At 46.2% G+C, this 25,778-nt stretch overlaps 2 protein-coding genes across 7 annotated transcripts in view; both read right to left on the bottom strand.

The window, feature by feature from the left end:
- TRAIP (TRAF interacting protein) overlaps positions 1–14,463 on the bottom strand; it is a 47,157-nt gene extending 32,694 nt beyond the window's left edge. For 3 of the 6 annotated variants that reach the window (XM_072650722.1, XM_072650717.1, XM_072650732.1), the window contains exons 1-6: positions 14,174–14,456; positions 7,875–7,932; positions 6,966–7,049; positions 4,752–4,791; positions 3,781–3,908; positions 830–924 (exon numbers count right to left, since the gene is read on the bottom strand). In XM_072650722.1, the coding sequence (XP_072506823.1) occupies positions 830–924; positions 3,781–3,908; positions 4,752–4,791; positions 6,966–7,049; positions 7,875–7,932; positions 14,174–14,271 (503 nt within the window). In that variant the 5' untranslated portion in view covers positions 14,272–14,456. Of the gene's footprint in view, positions 1–829; positions 925–3,780; positions 3,909–4,751; positions 4,792–6,965; positions 7,050–7,874; positions 7,933–13,633; positions 13,712–13,877; positions 14,057–14,173 lie in introns of those variants that run through there. The other 3 variants (XM_072650740.1, XM_072650747.1, XM_072650753.1) reach the window with 3 other exon arrangements.
- Positions 14,464–19,048: 4,585 nt separating this feature from the next.
- Positions 19,049–25,530, bottom strand: CAMKV (CaM kinase like vesicle associated). Its single transcript, XM_072637676.1, has 10 exons — positions 25,368–25,530; positions 24,631–24,762; positions 23,997–24,071; positions 23,245–23,383; positions 22,359–22,479; positions 21,950–22,025; positions 21,701–21,837; positions 21,349–21,427; positions 19,928–20,015; positions 19,049–19,615 (listed from the first exon to the last, which is right to left on the bottom strand). Exons 1-10 carry the CDS (start codon positions 25,460–25,462, stop codon positions 19,049–19,051), a joined length of 1,509 nt encoding a protein of 502 aa, XP_072493777.1. The 5' UTR covers positions 25,463–25,530.
- Between the last annotated feature and the right edge of the window lie 248 nt (positions 25,531–25,778).

The raw sequence follows: 25,778 nt of genomic DNA, 5'->3' as shown, positions 1-25,778 counted from the left end.
ACCCACTCATTGGCTTCCTGCTGCCCAAGCAAAATTTAAACTCTTTAGCATGGCACTGAAGGCTAACATGTGAAACCTAAACTGTTCCAGCCACATTATATTTTATTCCCTTTTCTATACTGTTCAGCTTGTTCTCCCAAGCAGACCATTTCGTTTCCTCCTTCAGTGCCTTTGCTCTTCATTCACATCCATCGTGATGGCTAGAATGCTTCTTTCTCCCCATCCTTCCTTTAAAAGCTGGCTTAATATGACGCTAAGAAGCCTTTCCTTATTACCATCCCCTCACAGAAGTAATGACCTTGCCCCCAGCCTCATATTATATTTAAATCCATCTGAGGTACTCATCATGCATTATTTTATATCATAATTATTTGTGTATAGGTCATATTTCCCTACCACTCTTAAGCTCCAGAAATGCACTGACTGTATCTTATCTACATTTTGGGTCTCACCAGCTGCTAGCATAGTGCTCAGGATATAATAAATGTTTAGTCAATGTGAACTGTAGAATTAAATTCTTATACTAGAGAATCTCACTGGCCTTCGAAGTCAAAAAGTGCCCTGCAATGAAGTCCTTCATACTCATACTATACAGGTCTATTCTTCTCCTGTTCTCCCCTTCTCAGAGCTATGAAAAACAGAACCAAAAAGAAAAATGTGAACCATCTCTCTTGCCATTGCTGACAGCTATGACAGAAGAGACACTTTTTGTGGGAAACATGTCCTAGCTCTCTTCCTTACAGATGGGAAAGGAAGAAGAGCTGGAAGGAGAAGGGGCTGCACTCATGGCCTTTGTTACATCAAGGTAGCCCTCGGGCCCCCAGCTCACCGTTCCATGCTTTTCATCTTGTTTCTCAGGTGGCAGGCCTCCTCCTTCATACGCTTGGTCTCATCCTGCTGCTGCTCCAAGTACTTAATCTGTTTCTGGGAGGAAAAACAAATCGTTGCTTAAGTAGGTTCCGAAAGATTACCACTCACAGGATGGGTTTTTTCTACAAGTCACAGGCCTCAGAAAACAAGTCCGGCATGCTGTCTAACATGAGGAAGGCACCTAGAAGCCACTCATTTCAAGTTCAACTCTGATTCTGCACTAGACTAGCTGACTGACAGTGGGTCAAGTTACTTCTCCTAGTATCTGTTTTCCCTGTCTGAAAAGAAGAACAGAATCTCCCTAGGCTGTTTTACAGATGAGAGACAAATAATGAACCAAGCGTGGATGATTATAACCTACAGATTGGCAGAAATTTGTCTGTAACCAAGCTGTAAGAAATCAATCAATAAGCATGTATTAAACTCTTACTATGTATGCCACGCTCTATGCAAAGTGCTGGGAATACAAGGACAAAAAGTGAAATAGTCCCTGTCCCCAAGGAGCTTAGACGATACGTACAAGTGCTATGCAAGATAAACACAGGGTACTTTTTGGAGGGAATTGCTCCAGCAGCTGGGGGAATCAGGAGAAGTTTCATGAAGATGGTACTTGAATTTTGAAGAAAACAAATGAAGGAAAAAAGCATCAATAAAATGCTAAAAAAACAAAAACAAAACACCACACAATAACAGAGCCAGAAAGTTCAAAAGGGAACACGGACAAGAAGAGAAGTTTTGTAATTATCACATTCAATTTAGTGTTCACTTAAAAAATCCAAGCTGTATGTAATACAAGTGCAGGTTCATGTATACTCTTTTTTGTTCCTTGTAAATCAAAATGTCACTTGTCATAATCAAAAGGAAATTTAAAAATAAAGGCACCTAAGAGTTTACGGATATGAGAGTAACGCAGGAGGAGACCCAGCATCTGGGGAATTACACAACATATCGATTTAATTTAAAAGGGCTTACTGAGCTCTTCAATTTCAAAGAGAATTTCTCTACTTTCTTGTCTTCTACAATACTTTGGCAAACAAGCAGCAATTAGCAAACGTCCCATGAAATAATATTTCTTGTTACCACTGGATATGTAATAAAACCAAATCCATCAAATCTTTTATTTGCCTCTCTAAGGAAAATCTGTGGTTAACTCTTTCATTCAACTGTAACCTCTTTTGTCCTCTTGTCTGATTTACCGCAAGAATGTCAACACTGATATAGGCCGCTTCCTCCAGTATTATGTCTACTCGGTCACTGGACAAGGATCTCACATTTAGAGTACCAAGACAACAAAAGTTAATGTTTATAAATCATTTAAACCTCTGTGATTCTTTGTATCCCCTTTTCTTCCAATGTGAAAAGAGAATGAGGCTACACAGTCCTGTTTATGGGCTGTCATGGCCAAAGAATTAATCCTCAAGTGGACGGTCACTGGCGATGAGCTCTCTGTACTTTGTCCTTAGGAAGCAGATGTCATCTGCTGCCAGAATCTTACTCAAAGCCTTTCAAGCACTTAAGTTTGTACTTTTGCCTGGGACAGCCCTTGAGAATCCAGGGTCACCTCCACCCCATGAGGAAGCATTAGAGCAGGACTTTTTACAGAAAGACAACGATGATGAAAAGGGGCCTCTGTCATCCACCATTAGTCTGTGCTCATCATCTTAAGGCAAATTTAGTTTGGCTCTTGCCCAGACTTGAGGCAGCTCTACTTATCCCCCCTCCCATAGGTGTGCTGGTTACCAGTACTGTGCTGTGAAAATCAGGCCCTCACCTGAGGAATTTCTAGAAATATAATCGACAGATTTCTCCCTTTCAAGATATTCACTTCTCCCCACACTCATCCCCATCTTGATGCCTGGTCCAGCTCCTAAATCTTCCTTCCCTTCTGCACCCAGCTTCATACAACAGGACTGAGGAAACAACGAAAACCCTGCAGTCTGACCTCCTGCAGAACGACAGCTGCCTTTCAGACAGCATATCACATGGGGCTGCTGCTTCTTTTGCAGCTAGAATATCAATCTCCAGTTCAGATCAATCGCTTCACTCCCCCTTGGGGAGGGCAGGGGGGGCTGAGGAGGGAAAGAGGCCAACAGGCCCATGCTGATACAATATTCATTTGGGTTTGGGGGCCGCTTGCTTTGATCTTCCCGGTCAGTTGAGCATATTCAACTTCAAAGTCCCCTGCTCTTCCCCGGGATGCCGTTTGATCTGGCTCCAGAGAGCAGCTCGGCCGAAGGCTGAAGCGCTAATGGGAGGCTTCCTGAGGCCTGTCTCATCAGCTGCCTTGGCCTGTCTCAGGCACAAAGGGCTCAGCTCCCCCTGGCCTGTCAGTTCCTGTCTTGCAAGTGCCTATGGCTGGAAGGAAGTCAAAAGGCTTCTCTGGGCTGCTGTGAACTTCTCAAAGTCAACATGTAAACTTGGCTGCCACAGCAGCCTTCGTGGGCCTATAGAGGTCCCAAAGGGCTCCAGGTTAGTTGCACTCTGGGTCATTTTATAATTTGATTTATCCATCTAACAAGGTAGATTGCTCCAAGTGGGCTACATATTCTCTTTTTCAAGTCCTAGAGCAGGAGTTCTCAACCTCTTGTGTCACAAACTCCTTGGGCAGTGAAGTGAAACCTATGGGACCCCTTCTCAGAATAATCTTTTTAAATGCATAAAATGAAATGTGTAGGATTGTAAAGGGAATTAATTATATTGAAATACAATTATAAAAAAAAATTTAAGGTGATAATTATTAATTTACACATGGGGAAACCAAAGCAGAGATAGTAGAGAACCTCAAGAATGGGGAATTTCTAGTCTTATGAGCTTTCCCACCAAAAAGCATTGTCAGTGACATAGAGAATTACTCTCTGCAGAGGAATGAGAACTATACATTTGAAACCCACAGATCCCCAAAGGACTCACCTTGAAAGTTGCACACAGCATTTCTGACTCGCCCAGGGCCTTTTGCAGTGACTCTATGGTAACATTGCGCACATCTAGTACTTCTCGCAAAGAGTCGATGATGGACTGGCAATCTTTCTTCTCTTTCACTGGAGGGAGACACTCAGATCAGCACAATACAGACCCTAACCCTGCTGTCCTGCTTGTACCTTTAACTATGTGCAAGATGAAGAATGAGTGTAGGCGCATCTGTGAGTGTGAGAGTGTGTGTGTGTGTGAGTGTGTGTGTGTTTGTGTGGGGGTGGGGGTGGTGGAGGGGGTGGTGAGGGGATTAAGGGGCAAACTCAAAAGCCAGTGAGGGCGCTCACACTATTTTGCTCCAGAGAGGTCAGGAGCCCTAGCTTCCACTCTAGAGACTACTTCAAATGAGAAGTGCAGTTCTCCCTACTAAGCACCATTAGCCACATAAGAAACTAGAGGAAGGTTCCAAATTCTTTCCAAACTATTCCATCTTTCCTCTTAGCATATTCCAGGCCAGGGATCCTGACACTCAGGCTCAACGACAAAACTAATTCTGTTCTTTATAATGCATACTCTGTAGATAAGCTGACCCCAGGACCCATCTTCCAAAATCCCTGGGGTTTTGCTTCATGTTCCAGGGATCCCCCCTTTTCACAGCCACATGGGACTGAATCCCTCTCCTTTACATTCTGATCAGTTCTATACAAATCAGTTAATGACTAGGAGGCAACAAAAGTCAGTGGCTGAAGAGTTACACAGGCACACTGTGATGGTCTCAATCATGCCCTTTGTCTCTATCTTAAGAACGGGGAAGGCTGGATACACTCACTCAGCCACATGAGGAGAGAATCAGCTTGGAATCAATTCCTAGATGTGGGGGCTCCCCTCTATTTCCAAGCAGAATTTGTGTGCTTCTTTGGCAAATTTCTCAGCCGTCTGAAGGGAGAGGGCATTAACTTTTTCTAACTCACCTTTCAAGCACAGCTGGGCTTTAGTCTTATCCAGTTCATTCTGCAAGGAAATAAACATGGTCAGAAGTCTAAAGGCATCAAAAATACTTTCCATACTATTTCTAATTAAGTGGTGCTGTCCGAATTTAAGAAAGGTTTCCTATTTGATACACAGAAAACCCAAAGTACTAGGGACGTAAGGGACATAGCTAAGTCTCCATTGGTAACACAAGAATGCATTCTAGCTCCAGTCCCCAGAACAATTTTCATACAAAAATTTATTTTAATACCTAAAAAAGATTCCATTAGTGCAGATATTCCCTTGCCTTATACAGACTACATATAAAATTTCCATGTCTTAGTAGATCATCTTCATTATTTGCTGTGCCTAAAAAAAAATTCATCACATTGTGGCAAACCTGTCAAGACATCTCTATAAATCTAGATAGGCTGGTTCTTGGGTAATAATTCACTGCTAGGCCCATACCGAAAGCCTTTCCAGTTTGGTAGGTTCTGTCAAAGCTTGTGTTCTTCTAGCAAATCCACATCATAAGGAGGTATTAGAGGGGGACTGTGGTAGAAGATGCTGAAACTAAAGTTCAGAATATGCATTCTAAAAAAAGAGACAAACTAGCTAGCTTACATCCTCCTTTAAGTCCATTTTGAATTCTATAACCCTGAGATGGATAAACAGCCCTGCTTCCTGGAATCTACCTGGAATTTTCTTTTTAGCTTTAGTCTTTCAAATACTTACTGGTCAGACAAAGGTGAGTTTGGGTAGAGTAGATGTTTGAGGAATGAAGGACACTCTACAGCAGTTAACTAGGGAAAAACACCAGCCAAATGAATCAAATAAAAACCCAAGGTCACTCAAATCCCTTTCATATTTTGGTACAAGTCTTACTAAGCACTTACTTACTTAAAATCATTCTTTTAGCCTCAAAGACACCGCCCTCCTCCCCTAACCTCAATTTCTATTTTTTAAGCAGGAAGTATTAGAAAATGTCATTGTTGCTGTCATTACAGAGGCTATACCATTTAAAAACGCAGCTGTTGCCATGACAATGGAAGGGATGGTACTGGCTGAGCACGCTAGTCTGAAGCAGAAGAGGGTACAAGAGTCCCATTATTTGAACTCCAGCTAACTCAAGGCTCAAAGGAAGCAAATGTGTCACTAAGCTACCAGCAGGAAGGTGGAACAATTCAACACCTAGCAAAATTAACCCTTAAAACCCAGCAGTTACTTGTCAGTCCTAACACAGCTTTATTTGGGGAGCCCTATGATTCTAGCTACCTCACACCCAAAAAGCTAACAGAAAGAATCCAAACGGAGCCCCTCAGCTGTGTGAGTGAGCCAGCGTGGAAGACTACATGATAACTCAAAGCCAAATGTCTAGCCACTGCGAACTTCAAGAGTAAAGGAGCTCAGTTATTTCTAGAGTATATTCTGTGCTCAATTTCCCTAGCTACAAAATGAGGCTGGTAGAATTAAGTCAGTTCACAAGCAAACTGAAAACACACCCAAGAAGGGCTCTGAGCTTCCTGGTTAAGAAATGTCCAAGTCCAAAGGTTTAGTAATATAGCAATGTGGCTTTCAGTGCTAAACGCCACTGCAGTATTAAGTTGCCAGGGAATGGGGACGCTACGTTAGTGTTTTTCAAGCTGGGAATTATGCAGGAATTTCCTGGGGACTGCAGATAAGAGCAGACTGACTCTAAATCCAGTGCTCTTTTCATTATGTCATACTGGCTCTCACATAAAAACAACAAGAATGAGGTAAGGCATAAACTAAGCAGCAAATGGGGGCACTGGGTTCAAATCCCAACTTTGCCATTTAATCTTTGGTGGCCTTCTTTTCCTTATTTATAAAAGGACTTGCCAGAAGGGCCTTCACAGTTCTAAATCACTCTGAGCCCACATTTCTGACTCCCTGTTACTCTCCTTTGCTTCCAACATCAATGGCAAGAGCCCAGTTATTATTACTGCCCTCTCTTTTTCAATAACGTGGAAACCCTGGCCTTTCTTCATGGGAAGACACACAATAGCACGGGGATTCTACTGAATGATAAAGTTGAAGGACATTTCCCCTGCATAACGGCCCTGTATACCTTAAATTAAAAAAAAAAATTAACTGTTTATTTGGTAAATATCAAACATGAACATTTCAATATATAAAAAAGAACAGGAAAAGATGATTGCACACAAAACCGTGAATCTTTATTTGCTCCTGCATACCTTTAAAGTCTCTGCATCCAAGCCTGTTTCCTCTTCTGGAGCAAAGTCAAAGAACAACTTATTGATTATGGATTTTTTGCCAACCTAAATGGGAAAACAGAATAGGAAAAATAGACACATCATCAGTGTACAGACCAAAAAGCAGGTATAAAGGGAAAAGAGTAGGGATGAAACATCAAGATCTGAATGCTGCCTGTTTCTTATGAAGCAAATCCCTTTCTCTTTCCACACTCAGAACACTTAGATTACACCAGAAATGGCACTTTGCCCCTTCTCTAAAGGAAGGAATTAGGGTCAGGGTTCTCTCAGAACATCAGGTGCACTCCAGCTAAAATGGAAAGCTTTCAAGCGCCCCCCACACCCTCAGCAAACCCAGATGGCAACAATTCTGTGTTCTCTAAAGTTATGACAATGTTTAACTGAATGACCGCTCCCAATGATAAAAATCCCACTATTCCATGGCGAATTCAATGAAAACAAAGCAGCCAAAGGCACTGAACCTTAAGGAAAAAAGGGAAAGGATGAAGACCAGTTTTCACACGGCATCTCCTGACACAACAGAAAAAGAGACTGGCCACTCACTGATCGTGATGAATAAAGGGATCTCATCAAAATACAAAATTGTGAGTTAGAAAGGGTTTCAGCAGCCATCTAGTTTGACCTATAACCAAAAGGAACCTTCACCATAACAAACCCAAGTGGTCATCCAGCATCTGCCGCTTGAAGATACCCCTGGTGTCATCTTGTTGAGATGGCACCTCCTCCAAACTTTACACAGGATGAGGATGCCCAAAAGAAGCTGGCGAGAGGCAAGCTTGATATTTTCCCAAGAGCTCTTCTCATTTCATCACTCCAATAAGGAAATGCAATCTCCTACCATGGACGCTACCTTCAGAAAGAGTAGTTTACCTGGATCCGACATTGTGGACATGTACGAGTTGGAGCAGTGTCAAACCATTTAAAGAGGCTGAAAAAGAGAGAAATGGCAAAATGGACACTTTTAGATATCAGTTAGCAAAAAGTTCAGAGACCTGGACCAACTGCTTTGGGAAGTTCATGAAACACAGACTGAGTATTTACTGAGTATAAACGCCTACACTGAGAGGATTCAAGACAGGATAGATAGATAAATAAACTCCTATATTCCTAAACCAGCAGGGACCTTTGGGATCATCTAGTCAAATCCTCTCCCTTTACAGAGGAGAGAAAAAAAGACCCAGAGTTGTTAAGTGATTTGTTCACGGCAAATAGGATGTATTACAGCTAGGGTGTACTCGACTCCGGATCTGGTGCTTTTCAAACTATATTATGATTTTCTCCCCACATGGTACTTACAGTTTAATAGGAATGACAGAATAAAATTACAAATAAGGCCTCAATTTGTATAATACTTTAAGATCGCAAAGTACTATAGTCACAAGTCTGCAAGGCACTGTTGTTAGTGGAGTGGTGAACTGATCCAACTGTTATGGAGAGCAATTTCGAACTATGCTCAAAGGGCTACAAAACTGTGCATATCCTTTGACTAAAGATTAAAAAACCAAACAAAGAAAAGGATCTATGCGTACAAAAATACTTATAGCAGCTCTTTTTGTAATGGTAAAGAATTGGAAATTGAGGGGATGACCACCAATTGGGGTATGGCTAAACAAGTTGTGGTTTAGATCATGGAATCCTATTGTGTTGTTAGAAATAATGAAGGGGATATTTTCAGAAAAACCTAGAAAGACCTACATGAACTGATGCAAAGTGAAATAAGCAGAACCAGGGGAACATTGTACGCAGTAACAGCAATATCGTACAATGATCAACTACGAATGACTTAGCTATTTCCAGCAATACAAAGATAGAAGACGATTCTGAAGGACCTATGATGAAAAATGCTATCTACCTCCAGACAAAGAACTGATGGCATCTGAGAGGATTCAAGATCTAATCATACTGTTTTTAAAAAATTTTCTTTTTGTTTGTGTTTTCTTTCACAATATGATGAATATGGAAATATGTTTTACACAACTGCACATGTATAACCTTTATCGAATTGCTTGCCTTCTCAATGATGGGGGAGGGGGATAAGAGAGAATTAGGAATTCAAAATTGTAAAAAATAAACGTTAAAAATTGTTTTTACGTATAATTGGGAAGAAATAAAATACTAAAATTTCTTTAAACGTTTGCCAGGTAATGAAAACAAATATTATTTCCACTTTACAAAGAGAAAAACTAAGGTTCTGAAAAGTTCGAAGAACTTGCCCATGATCACACAATTACTAGGTTTCTGAGGCAGGATTCAAAGCTTTGTCTGACCAAGTCCGGCGCTCCAGCCACTGTACCATGCTGCCTGTGATGTAATTACAAAAAGCCATTCCCTTAATTAGGATACAATAAGCACATAGGATATTACAGAAGAACTGAATAAGGGAAAACTGCTTCTGGTTTGGGGGGAGTGAAGGGCTTCATGAAGAGATGGTACTTAAGGTAGGCCTGGAAAAACGGGAAGGATTTCAACAAGTGGAGATTTATTCATCCACCAAAACAAAAATCATCCTTTTTGACAATGCTGTTCTCTACTTACGCCCTTAATCCCCTCCCTTCCTCTCTCCTTCTGGCAGCCTGTGACTGTGATCACTGCATCTCTTCTCATTTACAATCTCTTCTTATCAGCAGCTTGTCCTTCAAATACTAACCTCCCCCAGCCTTAAAAAACCTTCACTTGACCTTCCAATAATAATCCTATGTCTCAACTTCCACTGTTTCCATTCTCTTACCTCCCACTCTCTTGCTAAAGAAATTAGGTGGCACAATGGGTAGAATGCAGGAGTTGAGTCCAAATCCTGGCTCAGACACTTACCCAAGTCATTCATCTCTGCCTCAGTTTCCTCATCAGTAAAATGGAGATAATAACAGCAACCTACCTCCCAGGGTTGTTATCAGGATAAAACAAGATATTTTTAAAGTACTTTGCAAACCTTCAAGCACTACATAAGTGCTAGCAGCTGTCATCACTGTTGCTGTTATTACTTCCAAACCCTTACAATATATCTCCTGTTCCTACCACCCAATAGAAAGGGATCTCTGTTAGGTCACAAATGATTTGTTTTGTTACGTCCTCATTTTTCTTCACCTCTCACTCCTCTGCCACTATTAACCAACCCCTCCTTCTGGATATTTTCTTCTGATACGATACTTCTCTTATCAATGCTCTTTCTCAGGCGTTTTTTACGCACCATCCTCTACATGCTGCTTCTTCTGCATGAGTATTCCAACTCAGGGCTCCATCCTGGACTTTCTCTTTATCTCTCATTAGGTCATCTCATCAGCTCCCAATGATTTAACTATAATTTCCATGCAGATGACTCCCAAGTCTATAGATCTAGACCTCATCATTTTCCTAAGCTTCAGGCTCACATCTCCATCTCAACCTAGATGTCCCATAAGTATTTAAAACTCAACATGTCTAAAACAGAATTCATCATCTTGCCCCCTAAATTCCCTATTTCTTCAGAGGGCACTATCATCTCTCCAGTCAACAAGGTTCACAACCAAGTCATCTTAAACTCTTCACTCTCACCTCCCTACATCCAATCAATTGCAAATCATATCTTGAACCCACCTCCCAATTTGGCTATATATCTGTCTCTATCTGTCCTTTCACATCTGCTTTCAGCAAAAGTAACCTAGTCCCTCATCACATCTTGCTCAGACAATTAAAAAAAATCCTAATTGGTCTCCCCATATTTAGTCTCTTCCCTCTCTAACTCATCTTCCACCAGCTGCCAAACTGATATTCCTGACATATCTGACCATGTTACTCCTTCAGCACGACATGGTCAGATGTGTATTTTAGGAATGAGACCTGAAGTTTCAATGTCTGTCTTTATATTAAAGACTCTTTATGCTTTGAATCTTTATATTAAAATACAAGCTCCTCTGTTTGGCATTTAAACTCCTTCACAAGTTGACTTTAGCCAATTTTCTAGGTGGCACTAGCACAGTTCTCTCTCTCTCTCTCATTCTATACACCAGTCAAACTGACTTTGCTTGAGACATTCAATCTCCTGCCTTGGCTCCTCAGCACAAGCTGATCTCCTTATCTGGAAAGCTCCCCTCAAAGCTCAATTCAAATGCTACTCCTTTCAAGAGACCTTTCCTGAAACCCTAGCTGAATGTAAGCCCCATGAGGAAAGGGGATGCCTCGGACAGATGCTGTCTGAGGATAGGAACTTTCTCACCTTTACATTTGTATGCCTAATGCCTACAGGGCACAATGCCTGGCACACAAGAGGCATTTGATAAATGCTTATTAACTGGATGAATTATGCTTTGAGCCTACTACTATGTAGCACATTCAAAGCATAGGGAACAACGTGAGCCAAGTCACAGGGGTAGCAAAAGGTATTTGAGTTTTCTGGTGTGACTGCATCACAAGTGATTAGTATTAGAATTAAGCTCAGGAGGCTGGCTAGGATCAAGTTGTGGGAAGCCTTGAAAACCAAGCTGAGGAGAGGAGGTTTCACTTAATAGACAACGAGGAGTAATCGAGCCACCTGTTACAAAGTCTAATGCAGCTTCTGGCTCAGTTCTAAGCCTACAACATTCTGTGCTCCAACTAAATCAAAATCCAGTCTTACACTCTCCCCTTGCACTCAACACTAACCTCAGTCAAAGCTAATCATCTGAGTCAGTTAGGAACATGGAGACAAGGTGCACCCCAACAGATAGATGAAGACCTGGACTCTGATCTGAGCTCTACCAGTTTTTCCCTTTCAATTTTTTAGTCTCCCTAATTTCTACAATCTGAAAAATGGGAAGAACTATACTTGTCATCTCCCTCCCATACAAAAAAACTGCAAGGACGAATGAGGTAGTGTCTGCTCCAAACACTTTGCAGCTCAGAAGATGTGAGAAACACCAGACCTGTCATTCTCACTTCATATTAAGCAGCTGGAAAGTACAAAGAAATGATTTTGCTGATAAAATGGATATGTTTTAATTTCACAGCCTTACTTCTCCCACAGTCCAATTTCTCTTTGTGCCCCAGGACTACACCATTCAGTAAAAGTCTGTACTCAGTGTGAGCCCAACAAAAGCTCTGGGTAAAGGTTTCTGCAGGCTATCTACAATCACAAAGAAAGGAACAACCTTTGGCTAACCAGAAATTTTAATTCCCCTATCATTACCTCCCTCCCCCAAATTGCAATAGTTTCCAGTACTGGTTCACAACATGTAAACCTTAGCTACTCAGCTGAACAAACATGTAAAGTACGGTGAAAAGAGTACTGGTTTTGGAGTTTGTGGGTTGTAGGTTCAAATCCCAGGACTGACAGCAACTGTGTAACTACAGACAAATCACTTAATCTCATGGGATATCAGTTTCCTCATTTGCAAAACACATTATATTTATACTCTCTACCTCATGGGGCCATTGAGGGAAAACTTCATAAACCAGAAAGTGCTGTCTAAATTAGGCATTTTTATCACTATAACTTTACATTAGTTTTAATTTGGGTGACAAAGATTACTGTGCATAAGATAAGCTAAAAAATTCTCAGCTGAAGAGTATGTAATGTAAAGAATGACAGCTAATAAAGTATGGAATGGTCTACACAGGAGGTAGACAGGACAGAGACAAGCTAGGTTCTCTTGGAAGGATCTGTTCAAGGGAAAGGCTTGAAACAGGCAAAATGACAAACAGTATTTGTATTTCTGTTATTTATAGTCCATGACATCACAGACCCGGAAGCTTAGCTCTCCACATGTACAAAACGGTGGAGAACACACAGGCTAGCTGCCATTGGGGGCCAGCTTCTCTGTTTCCTGGGCTGCTATTGTCCTAAGGAAGCCGACTCTCTCACTAAGTGCTGTCACTTCTCAGAAATCAACAGTTAAGGTCCCCTTCCTTTGGGCCACGCGTTCCTGACCCTTCTCAGATCCATTCTTACCAGCCTGGTCTCATGTTTGTGCCTCACACTGCCTGCTTAAGAATCCTGCTGCCTGAACAGGGCTAGTATGGAAACATGTTCTGGAAAACTGGATATCAAATTGCTGGCCTTGTCAAGGAAGGAGGGGCAAGAGGCAGGGAGAGAGTGTAGAACTCAAAATGTTCCAAAACGATTTTTTTAAATGTTTGAATTGTTTAACATGTTACATGTAAATGTAACATGTAAAAAGTTAAAACGTTAAAATTATTTTACACATTACATGTAAAAGTGTTTAAAATGTTACAATTATTTAACATGTTGCATGTACATGTAACATGCAAAAGTTAAAAGTGATTAAAATGATATAATTATTTAACATGTTACATGTAAATGTAACATGTAAAAGTTAAATGTGTTTAAATGTCACAATAACATGTTACATGTAAGTGTACCATGTAAAAAGTTAAGGGTTTTAAAATGTTCCAATTATTTAACATGTTACATGTAAATGCACCATGTAAAAGTTAAATGTTTAAAATGTCGCAATTATTTAACATGTTACATGTAAATGCGCCCTGTAAAAAGTTAAGTGTTTACAATGTTACAATTATTTAACATGTTGCATGTAAATGCACCATGTAAAAAGTTAAAAGTGTTTACAATGTTACAATTATTTAACATGTTACAAGTTAAAAGTGTTTACAATGTTACAATTATTCTACACGTCACTGGGAAATAAAGCGCAAACCTTAACACAACGCCTCCTGCTCCCCGCCGCCCGTGCCCAGGCACACTGCCGCGCAGCTGGGCGGGTAACGCCACCGGACGGCAGCGGCGTAGACGCTGTCACAGCCGGCGGCAGGATTGACCCGAATAACCCACCCCAAGTATTACCCCTCACACCCGCGGCCAGCTGGAGGAAACCACTGTGGAAAAACGAGGATTCCGGCTTTCACGTTAAGGGCAGCGGGCGGGGGCAGCAGCGCTCTCACCCGAGGCCCTCGGGGCCCGGCCCGGCTCTCACCAGGGCTGGGGGCGAGGCCACGCCGGCGTCAGGTGCATGGGGAAGGCCCGGGGCCGCAGGCCTTCCTAAGCCCCCCCTTACACTGGGGGCCCCCCCGCGGGTACGAGCGGGCCCAGAGGGGCGCCCGGGGTCTAGCCCGCGCTCCCTCCCTGCGTTACGGCGGCCGAGGCCCCCCCTTCACCCGGGCGCGAGGTGGGGTCGGGAGATCCGCCCCTCCCCCCCGCCCCCCCCCCCCCCCGCGGCCCGGGCCCCGCCCGCACTCACCACGCCAGGTGGAAGGTGTGCCCGCACTGGATGGCCGCCACATCTCGCGAGTGGTCGAAGAAGTCCGAGCAGATGGTGCAGAGCGCGCGGATCGGCATCCCGGCCTCCGGAGCCTGGGCGCGGGCCGCCCGTCTGCGGGCCCCGGGGCGGGCGGGGAGGAGGGCAGCGGAGGGGCCCTGGGGCCCGCGGTCTCCAAAGCTGAGCCCGAGCAGTCGCCACAGAAGCTTCCAGTCTCCCTTCAAATTTGGCTCCCTTAGTGTTGCTTCCGGAAGAGAGCCGGAAGTGACGCAAGAAGAGCGAGGCGCGAGATGCGAATGAGCGCGGCGCGAGGCCCGCGCGATGGAGGGGGCGGGGCCAGCCCGTCTCCTCCCTCCTCATGCCCTCTCTGGGGCAAATCCTCCCTCCCTGGGCCTCAGTTTCTCTATCTGTAAAAGGAAGGAGATGCTCTCCAAGTGGCTCCACATCCTTGGGGAGGAGAGGGGGAAGGGGAAAGAGCTCTGGGTGGGCTTGGGGGCAGAAAAACCTGGGCTAGTCCCCTCTCCTTTGAGAGATCCACGAAATGCTGGGGTGGCTTAGGGAGCTCTGGGCTTCCTCCTGGGCTCCACCTTCTGCTCCCCTTCCACCTGAGGGGCTTCTGTATCCTGAACCCTTAGGAGCCACGACCTGACCCATCTCAGCCTGAGGGCCTGGGACTCAGGGTTTCCCCACAGCTTTTCCCCTTGTTTTTAAGTAGGTTTTCCCCTTTGTACCATGTGCTCCTTGAGAGCAGGAACTGGTTTTTGCCTTGGTGCCCCCAGTGCCTGACACTAATCCGGTCGTTTCAGCTGACTCTTCATGACCCGTCTGCTGTTTTCATGGCAAAGATAGTGGAGTGTTTGCCCTTTCCTCCTCCAGCGCACTTTGGAAACAGCATGAAGTGAGCTGCCCAAGGGTGGCACAGCTAGTAAAGGTCTGACTGTCTGAGGCCAGATTTGAATTTAGGAAGAGTTCATGATTCCAAGCCCATGTTACTTTTAACCTGCCTGTTTACGTATTGTGTCACTCCGGCAGCATAAGCTAGGAAATGTCTGAGGACAGATTTGAACTCAGGAAGAGGAGTCTTCCTGACTCCATGCCACCACCTAGCTGCCTGCCTACATAGTAGGGGCTTAATAATGGACCAAGGAGGATGGGAAGTCCCAAGTCATAGGACCAATGTCCCGGGAGCTCAAGCTCTTTGCCCTATGTTTCCAGTAACGCTTTCTCCTGTCCTGAGCAAATTCTCCCCTTACTGTCCCATGTCCTGCCTCAGCCTTAGGTAGGGCAATACGGACTGGTTCAGGCCCAAAAGTGTGAATGCAGTCTATATATCCCCAAAGGAATCCACCTTTATGTATTCAACTTATTCACAGTAACTCTAAGAACCAACTAAGCTGTGGAACTGATCTCCTTCCTCCAAGGTATTCAAGGCTTGAGTCCAGGCACCTCCATACCTAGAAAAACCTACCTAAACCCTTGCCAGCAGAAGGCAATGTGCCCAGAGCATCGCTCTTTGATTTAAGACTTCTGGAGCAGACATGGATCCCAGTTAGTGGGAATACCATGCCCTTCCTTCTCCAGTCTGGTGAGGAAGAGGTACACAACTAGGCCATGTCAGTGGTACAGAGCCATGTTGTCTCCACTCGCCTAAACCATCTGGTCAATATGTTAGGTTTGGGTATACGTGACAATTCCAAGAAGAAAAGGGGAAGTGAGAAGAAATGGCTTCTAGGAAGTGCTTGTCCCATGACACAAAGAATTTGCTTATATAAATGCTAAAGCTTCAATATACATCCCTGATGATTCAAAGGGTCTTAGGTTTTAGAACCTGGAAAGACCTTAATCATGTAATCCAGCTTCCTCATTTTACTAATCAAGAAAATGATGCCCAAATCAGGGCAATTACCTTCCAGGTCATGCAGGGTAATGTTCTAGCTTCAGTTATACTGTGGTAATTTCCCTCTGGAGGTTTTAAGCACCTGGGAAACATAAATCAGCTTTAAAGAAGGGCAACTAACCGGAGATTAAGCCTAAACCCAACAATATCCTTTTTCCAGTTTTTACAATCCATGACCCTGGATGTAAGGGGCCCTCACAATCCTAGGCAGACAAATGAGCTCAGGGATCCTGTTTGAGAAAGAATCTCCTGGCTCTTTACCTGGGCTCTGCCTGGGTTGAGTGGAATGTCTCCAGGCACAGGTCATAGGTGGATGATGAATATGGCTGCAGCATAGAAACATGGCCCAGTTGAGCACTTCTATGAACTCCACGACCTACTCCCTTCCCTGTTCACACTCCTGTCCAAGTGTGTCTTAATCCAGAAGTTTGGCACAGTCCACGTTTAGCAGTGTGGGTAGACTACTCGCTCATCCTTAAATTCACCTATCCCTTTCTCGGTGCCTTTGCGTGGCTATTCTCCCATGCTGAAATAAAATCCACCCTCACCTTCCCTTTTAGCTTCAGAAGACTCAGCACAAGCCCCATCTTCTACAGGAGGCCTTCCCTTCTGAGACTACCTTTTTCCTACTCTGCAAAGATCTTGTATATACCTGCTTATTTACATGTGGTCTCCCCAATTAGAAGGTGAGTTCCTTGAAAACTGTCGGTACTGAATTTGCCTTTCTTTGGATCACTGGGACTTAGAATGGCATCTGGCCCACAGCAAACGCTTAATAAATACTTTCTGACTAACTGACTGTGGAGTTGGGACGGGAGGCAAGAGTGCTGGCCCCACATAGGAACCGGGAGCAAGAACCAGTTACGATGTCAAAAACCTGTCTGAGCCTCCCTCAACCAGTCCTTTGGCCTGACCCTATCATCTATCAAATGATGTAAGGACAAGCCTGGTTAACCGTATCACCTTGCCCCATGAGCCTGTCACTTCTTGCACTAAGTTGGATCTCATTATAATGCCCAGAAACTTTTGGGAAAGGAGGGAGGAGGATTTTTCAAATATGAGCTTTGGTGTTGGATGGTCTCCACAACCACAGACCCACCAAATTCCCATCATGTCAGGCCAATGGATGGAGTTACTAGGGACCCAGGCCACTGTTGCCTTCTTTCCCCGATTGATTAAGTACAATGAGATAAGCTTACCCCATTGCCTGCCAGGGTGCCCCAATATGGTTTAGTTTTATCTCCCCAGAAGGCTGGAATGGAGCCCAGGGGCCAGGCCCCAGTCGGGGGCGGCGCAGTGGGACAGAGTGAGGCAGGTGGGCAGGAGACTTTGGCAGGGTAACATTTATTTGCCAATTACAGCAAGACGCGCAGTCTAGCCCTGCTGGCCTCTGAGCGCCACATCAAACCCATGGGCATGCAGGGGGAGCCGGGGCACAACCATTGCAGAAACCCTCAGGCAGGGGGCAAGAAGCCTGGCACAGCCTGGGGTAGGGACATAGGGACAGGGGGCTTGCATGGCCACCTCTGCCCTTAGCAGCAGGTTCTTCCAAGGGGTACCTGCCAAGTTCCTTCCCTTGTCTGTCAGCTCCCTAGAGTGAGGGGCCACATAGCCCACATTCTCACCTTTCAGAAAAAGAAACTTGGGATTTCTCCAGGACCCCTGCAAGGATAGCAAGGTGTTGTGTTCTAGACCACCCTCCAGGCCTGAGTGGGGGACGGGACGGGACTGAAGAACACTGAGTTTTTCTATCTCCATGTCACTGGTGAAATGGCTGATAGAGAAATCACCTCGTGAAGAGGCAGATATCCCCCAAATATAGAGACAGCAGGAAATCGATATACTGAGGGCACTACCAGGTTTTGGTAACGGGTTGACAGCCTGAAAGGAAAGGAGGACTGGGCTGGAACAAGTGGGACTTTGGACTGACTGAACTTCAGCCCCTGCTCCCTTGCATGGCTCAGGCTGACCATAGTACACAGACTCTATCGCCTGGCCCATCCTTCTGGTCTCATCCTTTCTACCCATTCCTCCTTCCCCCTTCACCCTTTCTGCTCATTCCCATGAAGAGGGGTCAGTCCTCAGCTCAAGCCAACGCTAGTGCTTCTCTACCCAATTTAACTGTCCGATTCGGTATTACTCTGTCCCTTGGCCCACTGGGGCATTTTTCAGGACTGCTCCAAAGCTACCAGGAATCTGGGAGGGTAAGACTAAGAAGCAAGGATGAGGTTCCTGGCAAAGATTTCCAGGAAGGCCGGGGGGGAAGTGCATTCAGGACAGCTTTTCTTTGCATCTGGAAGCACTCTGCTGTTCCACATTTTCTAAATCACACCCATCCTTTTTCTACTTTCTGAGGTCACTCATCTGATACTCTGTGTTCATTAGTACCTTGTAATTCTGTCATCTTCTGCCCCTAACCTTTCTGTCCATATGCAAAGAGGGACCCATACATTCAGCAGAGAGGCTGAGGGGGGTCACCTTGATCCCTCACCCCACAGCCTCACCACATGACCAGCTCTCAGGGGAAGCCTCTCCACCAAAGGCTATGACCTGGGAGTGGACAGGACCTGTGGGGCCTAGGGGAATCACGAGGGAAGAGGGGAAGAGACTGGGGGGCAGAGTCCCTAGAGCAGTGTCCAGCAAGGAACAGAAATAGGAGAAGCCAGCAAAAGACAAAAAAAGCCACAAAAGTCCATGCAGGGGCTGGGGCCAGCCAGGGCCTCCCCCACCTACTCACACATACAGAGGAAGAGACAGCTCTCTTGCAGCCCCTAGGGATCCACCCCACAGGGGAGGGGGCCAGGCCATACCCCCTGACCACAGGCTGCCGCATGGCATGGCTAGGCTGTGGCCCTTCCAAGAAACAGGGGTTGTCATGCCAGTGACTCTATGTACAGTGAGACCCTCCCCCATGCCCACCCTCTCCTTCCCCCTCCCCCCCACCCATTCCCCTGCCCGGCTCAGCCGGTCTCCTCGCTCCTCGCCTCCTGGGCGGGGCTGGCAGCCTCTTCTCCTTTACACGTGGATGGAGAAGCTGTGCTGTCTGGTTGGGCCGGGGCCAGCTCAGGGGACACAGCTGCCTTGGCAGCAGACACATTGCTGCTTTGGGGGACTGGTGTAGTGCGCTCTTCGGTAGCAGGTGTGGCCCTCCCTCCACTTGCTGGGGTGGCGCTCCTGTCAGTGGCCGGGGTGACACTGCCATCGGTGGCTGGAGTGACGCTGCCATCGGTGGCTGGAGTGACGCTGCCATCTGTGGCCGGGGTGACGCTGCCATCTGTGGCGGGGGTGGCGCTGCCATCAGTGGCAGATGTGTCACCACTTTTAGCGGCAGGCTTGGCAGTGCCCTCTGCAGCTGGAGCAGCACTGCCCTCAGGAGCAGCAGCAGTGCCCCCTGGAGCTGCAGATGTGGCTCCCCCAACTGCCGCCGGGTTGGCAGTGTCCGTGGCTGGAGCAGCCTGGGCAGCAGCTGCATTGGATTGCTCTGGAGCCCGGAGCCGTTTCATGAGTGTGGTAACTCGGACTGCTTTCTGGAAAGAGGAAAAGAACTCAGGTGGAGAGAAGGTATGGCAAACCCTAGCCACAGGAACCCATTACACCTGCAATAACAACCACTGACCAACAACCACTGACCCAAGGGCCTTTTCTGGGCCCTCTGTCCTATTCATGCAATCACTTCTGGGTTACACAAAGGGTAACTTTCTCCAAGGTAGGGGTGACTCAGAGGATCAATCCTTGGGGAAGAAGAGAATCCAGAAGGAACAGGGTCAGAAATATCTGAGGCAAGGGGAGATAAAGAAAGCAGCTGTACAGAGGGAAAAAGAGGTTGCCCTGGCCAATACCTTCCACTTGGCCCTGGCAAAATTCTTCTCAATCTGGGCACAGACTCCATCCTTGATGTTTTTATCTGAAGCAGCATTTCCTGAAATCCTGGAAGAGGATAAAGAGGTGAATGTTCAGATTCCTTCGGTGCCCACCCCCAGCTCCTGAACTGTCAGCATCTTGGTTGGGAAAATCCCTACTGAGGATTTAGAGGCATACAATTTGATTTTTGGAAGATATTCTGACTCCTCATTTTTAGAGATGAGAAAGCATCCCTAGGGAAGTGAAATTCTTTGATGGGACAGAAGCTCAGTTAGATGGATAATTAGTTAAGGGATCTATATTGTATTATAATACAATATACTATATTATGTCATGTCATATCATATTATAGCAGAAAAGACTGACCTGTCTTCAGGAAGCTTCCTAAGTGAAACTGAGATTATTATAGAGTGGATCAGTATGATTGGTCCATCACATACAGGTGGGTGAACCCCAAATTTTCCTCTGGAGTGTCTCTAGAGATAGGATGCAATTCTCTCAAGAAGCCACGATGTTACTGCTGTCATCTCAGCCCCCAGAGGAATGGCTCCCAATGACCAAGCTAGCCGTGGGAGAGCTTACGTCAGGAATTTAGGGTCACCTGGTCTGGAACTGGGGAGATTTCTTATATAACTTCCCTTAATTGCCCTATCCTATCATATTATTTCTGAATTTGTATATACCCTTTTTCCTTGTCAATAACCCCTAGAAAACATACTCTTATGGTCTGGAGTGTGTGGAAATAAGGAATAGAAAAGAAAGAGACCAAATGCAAGGAAGGGGAACCATGAGACAGCAGTAGTAGCAGGGGGACACAGAAGGACAAGCAATTAGGGGTTCGGTGTAACAGATTTCTGAACTCGGGGAAATAAGTCAACTCAGAGTCAAGGAAGAATGAGCAGACTCCAGGCCTTGACCTGGCGTTTGGGAGTCAGGGGAGTTATAGCAAAGAGTAAAGCAAATCAAAATGGCCTGAACTGGCATTAAGAGGAAATCCAGGAGGCTCCTGCCTCTAATTAGGGACTGCCCTCAGGCTCACCAGTCTCCTAATTCCAAACTGCTCCCAACATGTAGGGTTCAGAAATAACTCTACACTGCCCTCTTCAAGGTATACCCCATACTAAATGTCTTCTCCTCCCCAAAGCTGTGGTCCCCCTAACCCTGACCTTCATCCCCTCCAAGGTCTTCCGCCATCCTGGGCCAAGGCTGTACCCTGAGGTCTTAATGCCTAATGTTCTAGTGCTGGGAGGGTATGTTGCTCTCTGTTCATTTCAGGCTCTGGGGAGTATCTTCATCCAAGACCCACTCAAGCACTATTCTTCCCACAGTCCTGTGGGACATGAGCCCAAATCCTATTCCTGAGAAGAACATAGCAAAGAAGAGTGGGAGGACCACTCACCATTCATGGGAAATAGCCTCTTCAGCGGTGATTCTCTGGTCCTGTTCCACTTCCATCAACCGGGTCACCAGATCTTTGGCTATTGGGACCCAATGTGGACAGGAAGATTAGTGTCCCAGTTGAAAAATGGGAGTGGGAAAGGGTGAGTTGAGTATGACAACCCATTAGAAAGAAACAGAGGGATCCTGGAGACTGTCTAGGATAGAGTGGGTCTGAGTCCTTACAGTGAGTGGCAACCTGAGAGGTTCCAAGAGATAAGGCTGGGGGGTTAGGCATTGTGGGAGAAAATGGGACAAAAAATGGAGCATGAAGGAGGAGGCCGCAAGAGTTTGGGCCCATGTGGCCTTCTCACCTGCCTGTGAGATGTCATCCCAGTATGGGGAGTCAAACTCATAGTCTCCAGCAAGGATCTTGCGAAACAAGTTTTTGTCATGGTTTTCATATTCATCTTCTTCCACCTCCTCATAAAAGGGGGGGTTTCCTGACAGCCTACAGTCCAGAGTGGGGAGAGGAATCCCTAAGTATAGCCTACCAGAAGGCCAGAACTCTTTTTCCTTCCCTCTTCCCTTCACCTCCCTCTCCTCTCTCTCTTCCCACTCACAGAATATACATGATGACTCCAATTGCCCAGCAATCCACAGGCCGTCCATACCTCTGTCGGCCGACCACCTCAGGGGCTGAAACCATGGAATCCATCAGTGTCATGCCCTAACTAACCCCTTCTGAGTTTCCCCTCTTCCCCTACCCACTGGGTTCTGCTGATGCCATCCTCTACTATACCCCTCTCTGCCCATCTGGATTTTGGAGGAAATATCCCAAAGAATATCCAGATATGGAAAGGGCAGGGGGTATTTCTGAGGGTTAAGAGGGTGGTGGTGGGGACCTGTCTTTCGTGGGCAGCCAAGTAGCCCTTGGGGATAGGATCTCAGCCCAGGCTTCCTTCCATGGACCCTGTCCTATTCCCCCCTTCTGTATATTCCCTACCCCATCCCAAAATTCCCACTCCTTGCCCAGGTACTCTGGGGTCCCGCAGGGTTCCTTGATGAGTCCGTTCTCTAGTTTGGCCAGATGGAAGTCGCTGATGACAATCTTGGAATTCTTCAGCCGGTTGTAGTATACCAGATTTTCCAACTACAACCAGAACACAAAAGTGGGAGAAGATCCTGTGAGATCCTCTTGAGAAATTACCTAGTGCCCCCAAGACCCACCCCTTCCTGCACCACTGGAACACTATGCTCTTTGCCAGAGACATTGTCTTCCACCCCAGCTACAGTTCCCTTCCTCCCTTCCTCCTGCCCTGAATTTAGTAGAATGGTAGATTTAGAAATTATCTAGTTCCTCCCTCCCATCATCATTTTACAGAGTTGGAAACTGAGGTACAGAGAGGGTATGATATGGAAGGTCACAAAAGAAGGAAAGATCAGAGCTGGGACTGAGGTGCCCAGACTCCAAATCTAGGGGTCTTTCAGATCTAGAACCTTTATTCTAGGGCCTTCAAATCCCCAATCCCACTTCCTTATAGAGCCAGCTCTCAATTATTTATGTAAATGGAGAGGAACCTCCATAATCCAAACTAAGGGATAATTCCCAAACATGTTTCACTAATTTTTCTGAATATCCTTTTTATTTGTTATCTAAATGCATACCACTCCCAGTAATTAGCTTTCCTGATTACTTCAGCTCAGGCTAAATCACATACGTCCCCCCAGGTACCCACTACTTGATGGCAGGGCTCAGTATAAGGGAGAGTCAACCAGAGATTACAAATTTCCCTGGATATTTTATAGAGAAGATGTTGGAAACCTGGATAAGGGAGAACTGCCTACAACTCCCCTCCCCAGCCCCGAGCCACTCATCCCATCCAGTCCCTTTCTCCACCCTGGGCCAGGGCTACACCTTGAGGTTTCGATGCACAATCTTCAGGGAGTGCAGGTAGGCCACAGCCTCCAGGACTTGCCGCACCACGTTGCTTGTGTCTCGTTCTGAGTAGTATCCCTGGTCTAAGATCCAGTCAAACACTTCCCTCCCTGTGGCCCTGTGGGACAAGGAAACTTAAGCCCTTTCCCCCACATATATTTCCTGAGATACCTCCTCAGTTGGACATAGTAGACCAAGGGACAGGGATGGACTGGAGACTCTGGGAGGACACTTTGTGTATTTGGGTGTGTGGCTAGAGGCGTTTCTTTGATGCCAGAGCTAGAATATGTGTTCCCTAGCTAGGCTGCTCCCAGTTTGACCCAAGATTCTATAGATCTTAATGAGCTTGGAGGCTGGCTAACCTGGAGAAGTTCCCACATGTGTTGGAGCCTAGAGAGAGCTGGAGAAAGGGGCACAGATGCCAGAAAAGAAAGCCTGCCAACCATTCTCCAGGAGAAAGGCAGGATCTTGGAACTCCTCTTGGGGAGCTGGCAGAGTATAAATGGTAAAGAATTCAGAAGGATGAGGTTCTCTCTAGGGCACTGCCAATCTAGGGATAGCTTTTTACTTTGTCTTCCAGGGAGCTCTCATACCACTGAAACTCAGCCTTTGGGCAGGAGGTGGGGGGAGGACATTAGCTGTGGAAGGATGGAGCACAGGAAGATTTCAGGGCTAAGCTAAGGTTGGGTGGATAATTGGGAACCCCAGACTCTACCTCCTTCCCTACTCACAGCTCCAAGAAAATGAAGTATTCTTTGCGGGTCACAAACACGTCCACCAGCTGCAGGATGTTGGGGTGCTTCACCCTAAGGCCAGAGATGGGAGTGAGGAATTGTAGAATCTCAGATTTGGAAAGGGCCTCCAAAGCCACAATCCAATCCATATATGGACATAAGATCTCTCCACAACAGGAAGGAGGCAGGAAAGGCCCTGAACTGTTTTTCTCCAATGGATTTTGGGGGTGGGAGCTAGTCTGGGGCTCTTCTTTCTGAAGGGGAGATGGGGAGGCAGGCACAGGAGAGGCTAGGGTCCAAAAACCACCAGGTGCCAGGGGCAGTGACCAGCCATCCAGAGCGAGTGAAGGGGTCACAGACCTGGGCTTGAGGACCCTCTGGAGCCAGGGAAAAGCTCTCCTTCCTGCCCACACACCACCTCCATTCTCATGCCTTCTCACTCACAATGTCTTTTCTTCTCCTTGCCTCTGTTCTTTCTCCGTTTTTTTCTCCCTTCCCTTGCCTTCCTCTTCTTCTTTTTCACCCCCAGCCGCACCTCCAGCCGCACCCCCACCCTCACCCCCACCCCCACCCCCACCCCCGGGTGTCTGACCTGCAGGGCCGGGCTGAGAGGTCAGTGCCGAGCACTCACATTTTCAGGATGACGATCTCATTCTTGGCCGCTTTGCGCACCTTCCGCCCGTCTCGCTTTAGGAACTTCTTACAGGTGTGCAGCTTTCCTGTCGCCTTGTCCTTGGCCCGAAAAATCTCGCAGAACTCTTCCCTGCAGCCCAGGGCCCTCTTTAGCCTGGGTACATCCCCCACCCCCACTCCCGCCCCCTTCCCCACGATTATATGATCGAATGATTTTAGAACTGGAAGGATCGTAGAGATCTAGTCCAACCCATGTCATTATCCAGGTGAGGAAAAAGATGCCTAGAGGGATGGCGTGACTTGTCCCAGGTCATACACATGAGCAGGAGTTAGAGCTCAGACCCTCTGATTTCAAATCAATCTCGCTCTCCTTCTCTCTCTTTCTCTTTGTGTCTTTCTCTCTCTCTGTCTCTGTCTCTTTCTCGCCCTCCCTCCTTCTCTCTCTCTCTCTCTCTCTCTCTTTCTCTCTGTCTCTCTCTCGCCCTCCCTCCTTCTCTCTCTCTCTCTCCTCTCTCTCTCCTTCTCTCTCTTTCTCTCTGTCTCTCTCTCGCCCTCCCTCCTTCTCTCTCTCTCTCTCCTTCTCTCTCTCTCTCTCTCTCTCTCTCTCTCTCTCTCTCTCTCTCTCTCTCTCTCCCCACCAAGATGACATCCCTCTTTTCTACTTCTCCTCTTTCCCTACTGGTACCCTACCCCTCCCAGATGCCCTGCTCCCTTTCTCCAGGGCCCAACACTCACGTTTTGATGACCTGCCCCAAGTCATATCTGTCTGTCACCTCAGATGGCTGGTTATAATCCTTCTTTTCTCCCAGAGTCACACAGCCAAACGGCATTGCCAGGCCCGGTCTGCAGGAAGGACAGAAGCATAGTTTTCCTGAGAATGGGGTCCTCCCTACCCATAGTGCACCTTCCCTTAGGCTCAAGCAGGGGTGATCCCACAGATCCCTTCACCAATTCCATTTTGCCAGTTCATGGTTGTCCAGACAAAAACGCCATGTCTCCCAAACCCAGAACTCTGCTTGCTTCTTCTCCTCCTTCTCCCCTCTCTGGGTCAGGCCTGTTCCTCCATTTGCTCTCTAATAATAACTATAATCTCCATTTCCAAAGCATTTTAAGCTCTGCAGAGTTGTCTCCTCAAAAAAACAGTCC

This window comes from Notamacropus eugenii, chromosome 1 (assembly GCF_028372415.1).
Source record: "Notamacropus eugenii isolate mMacEug1 chromosome 1, mMacEug1.pri_v2, whole genome shotgun sequence".
In the NCBI taxonomy this organism is placed as follows: domain Eukaryota; kingdom Metazoa; phylum Chordata; class Mammalia; order Diprotodontia; family Macropodidae; genus Notamacropus; species Notamacropus eugenii.
The sequence above is the reverse complement of the archived record's forward strand: the minus strand, read 5'-3'. Positions and strand labels throughout refer to the sequence as shown.

Bases quoted from the DNA above. Each gene is read 5' to 3' on its own strand.
- CAMKV (XM_072637676.1), bottom strand. From the start codon at position 25,462: ATGCCGTTTGGCTGTGTGACTCTGGGAGAAAAGAAGGATTATAACCAG. The intron at 21,428-21,700 runs GTGAGAAGGCCA...GGGTCCCAATAG, and splicing joins GGATGACATCTCACAGGCAG to CCAAAGATCTGGTGACCCGG. The intron at 19,616-19,927 runs GTATTGGCCAGG...TCCTCTTTCCAG, and splicing joins TTGCCAGGGCCAAGTGGAAG to AAAGCAGTCCGAGTTACCAC.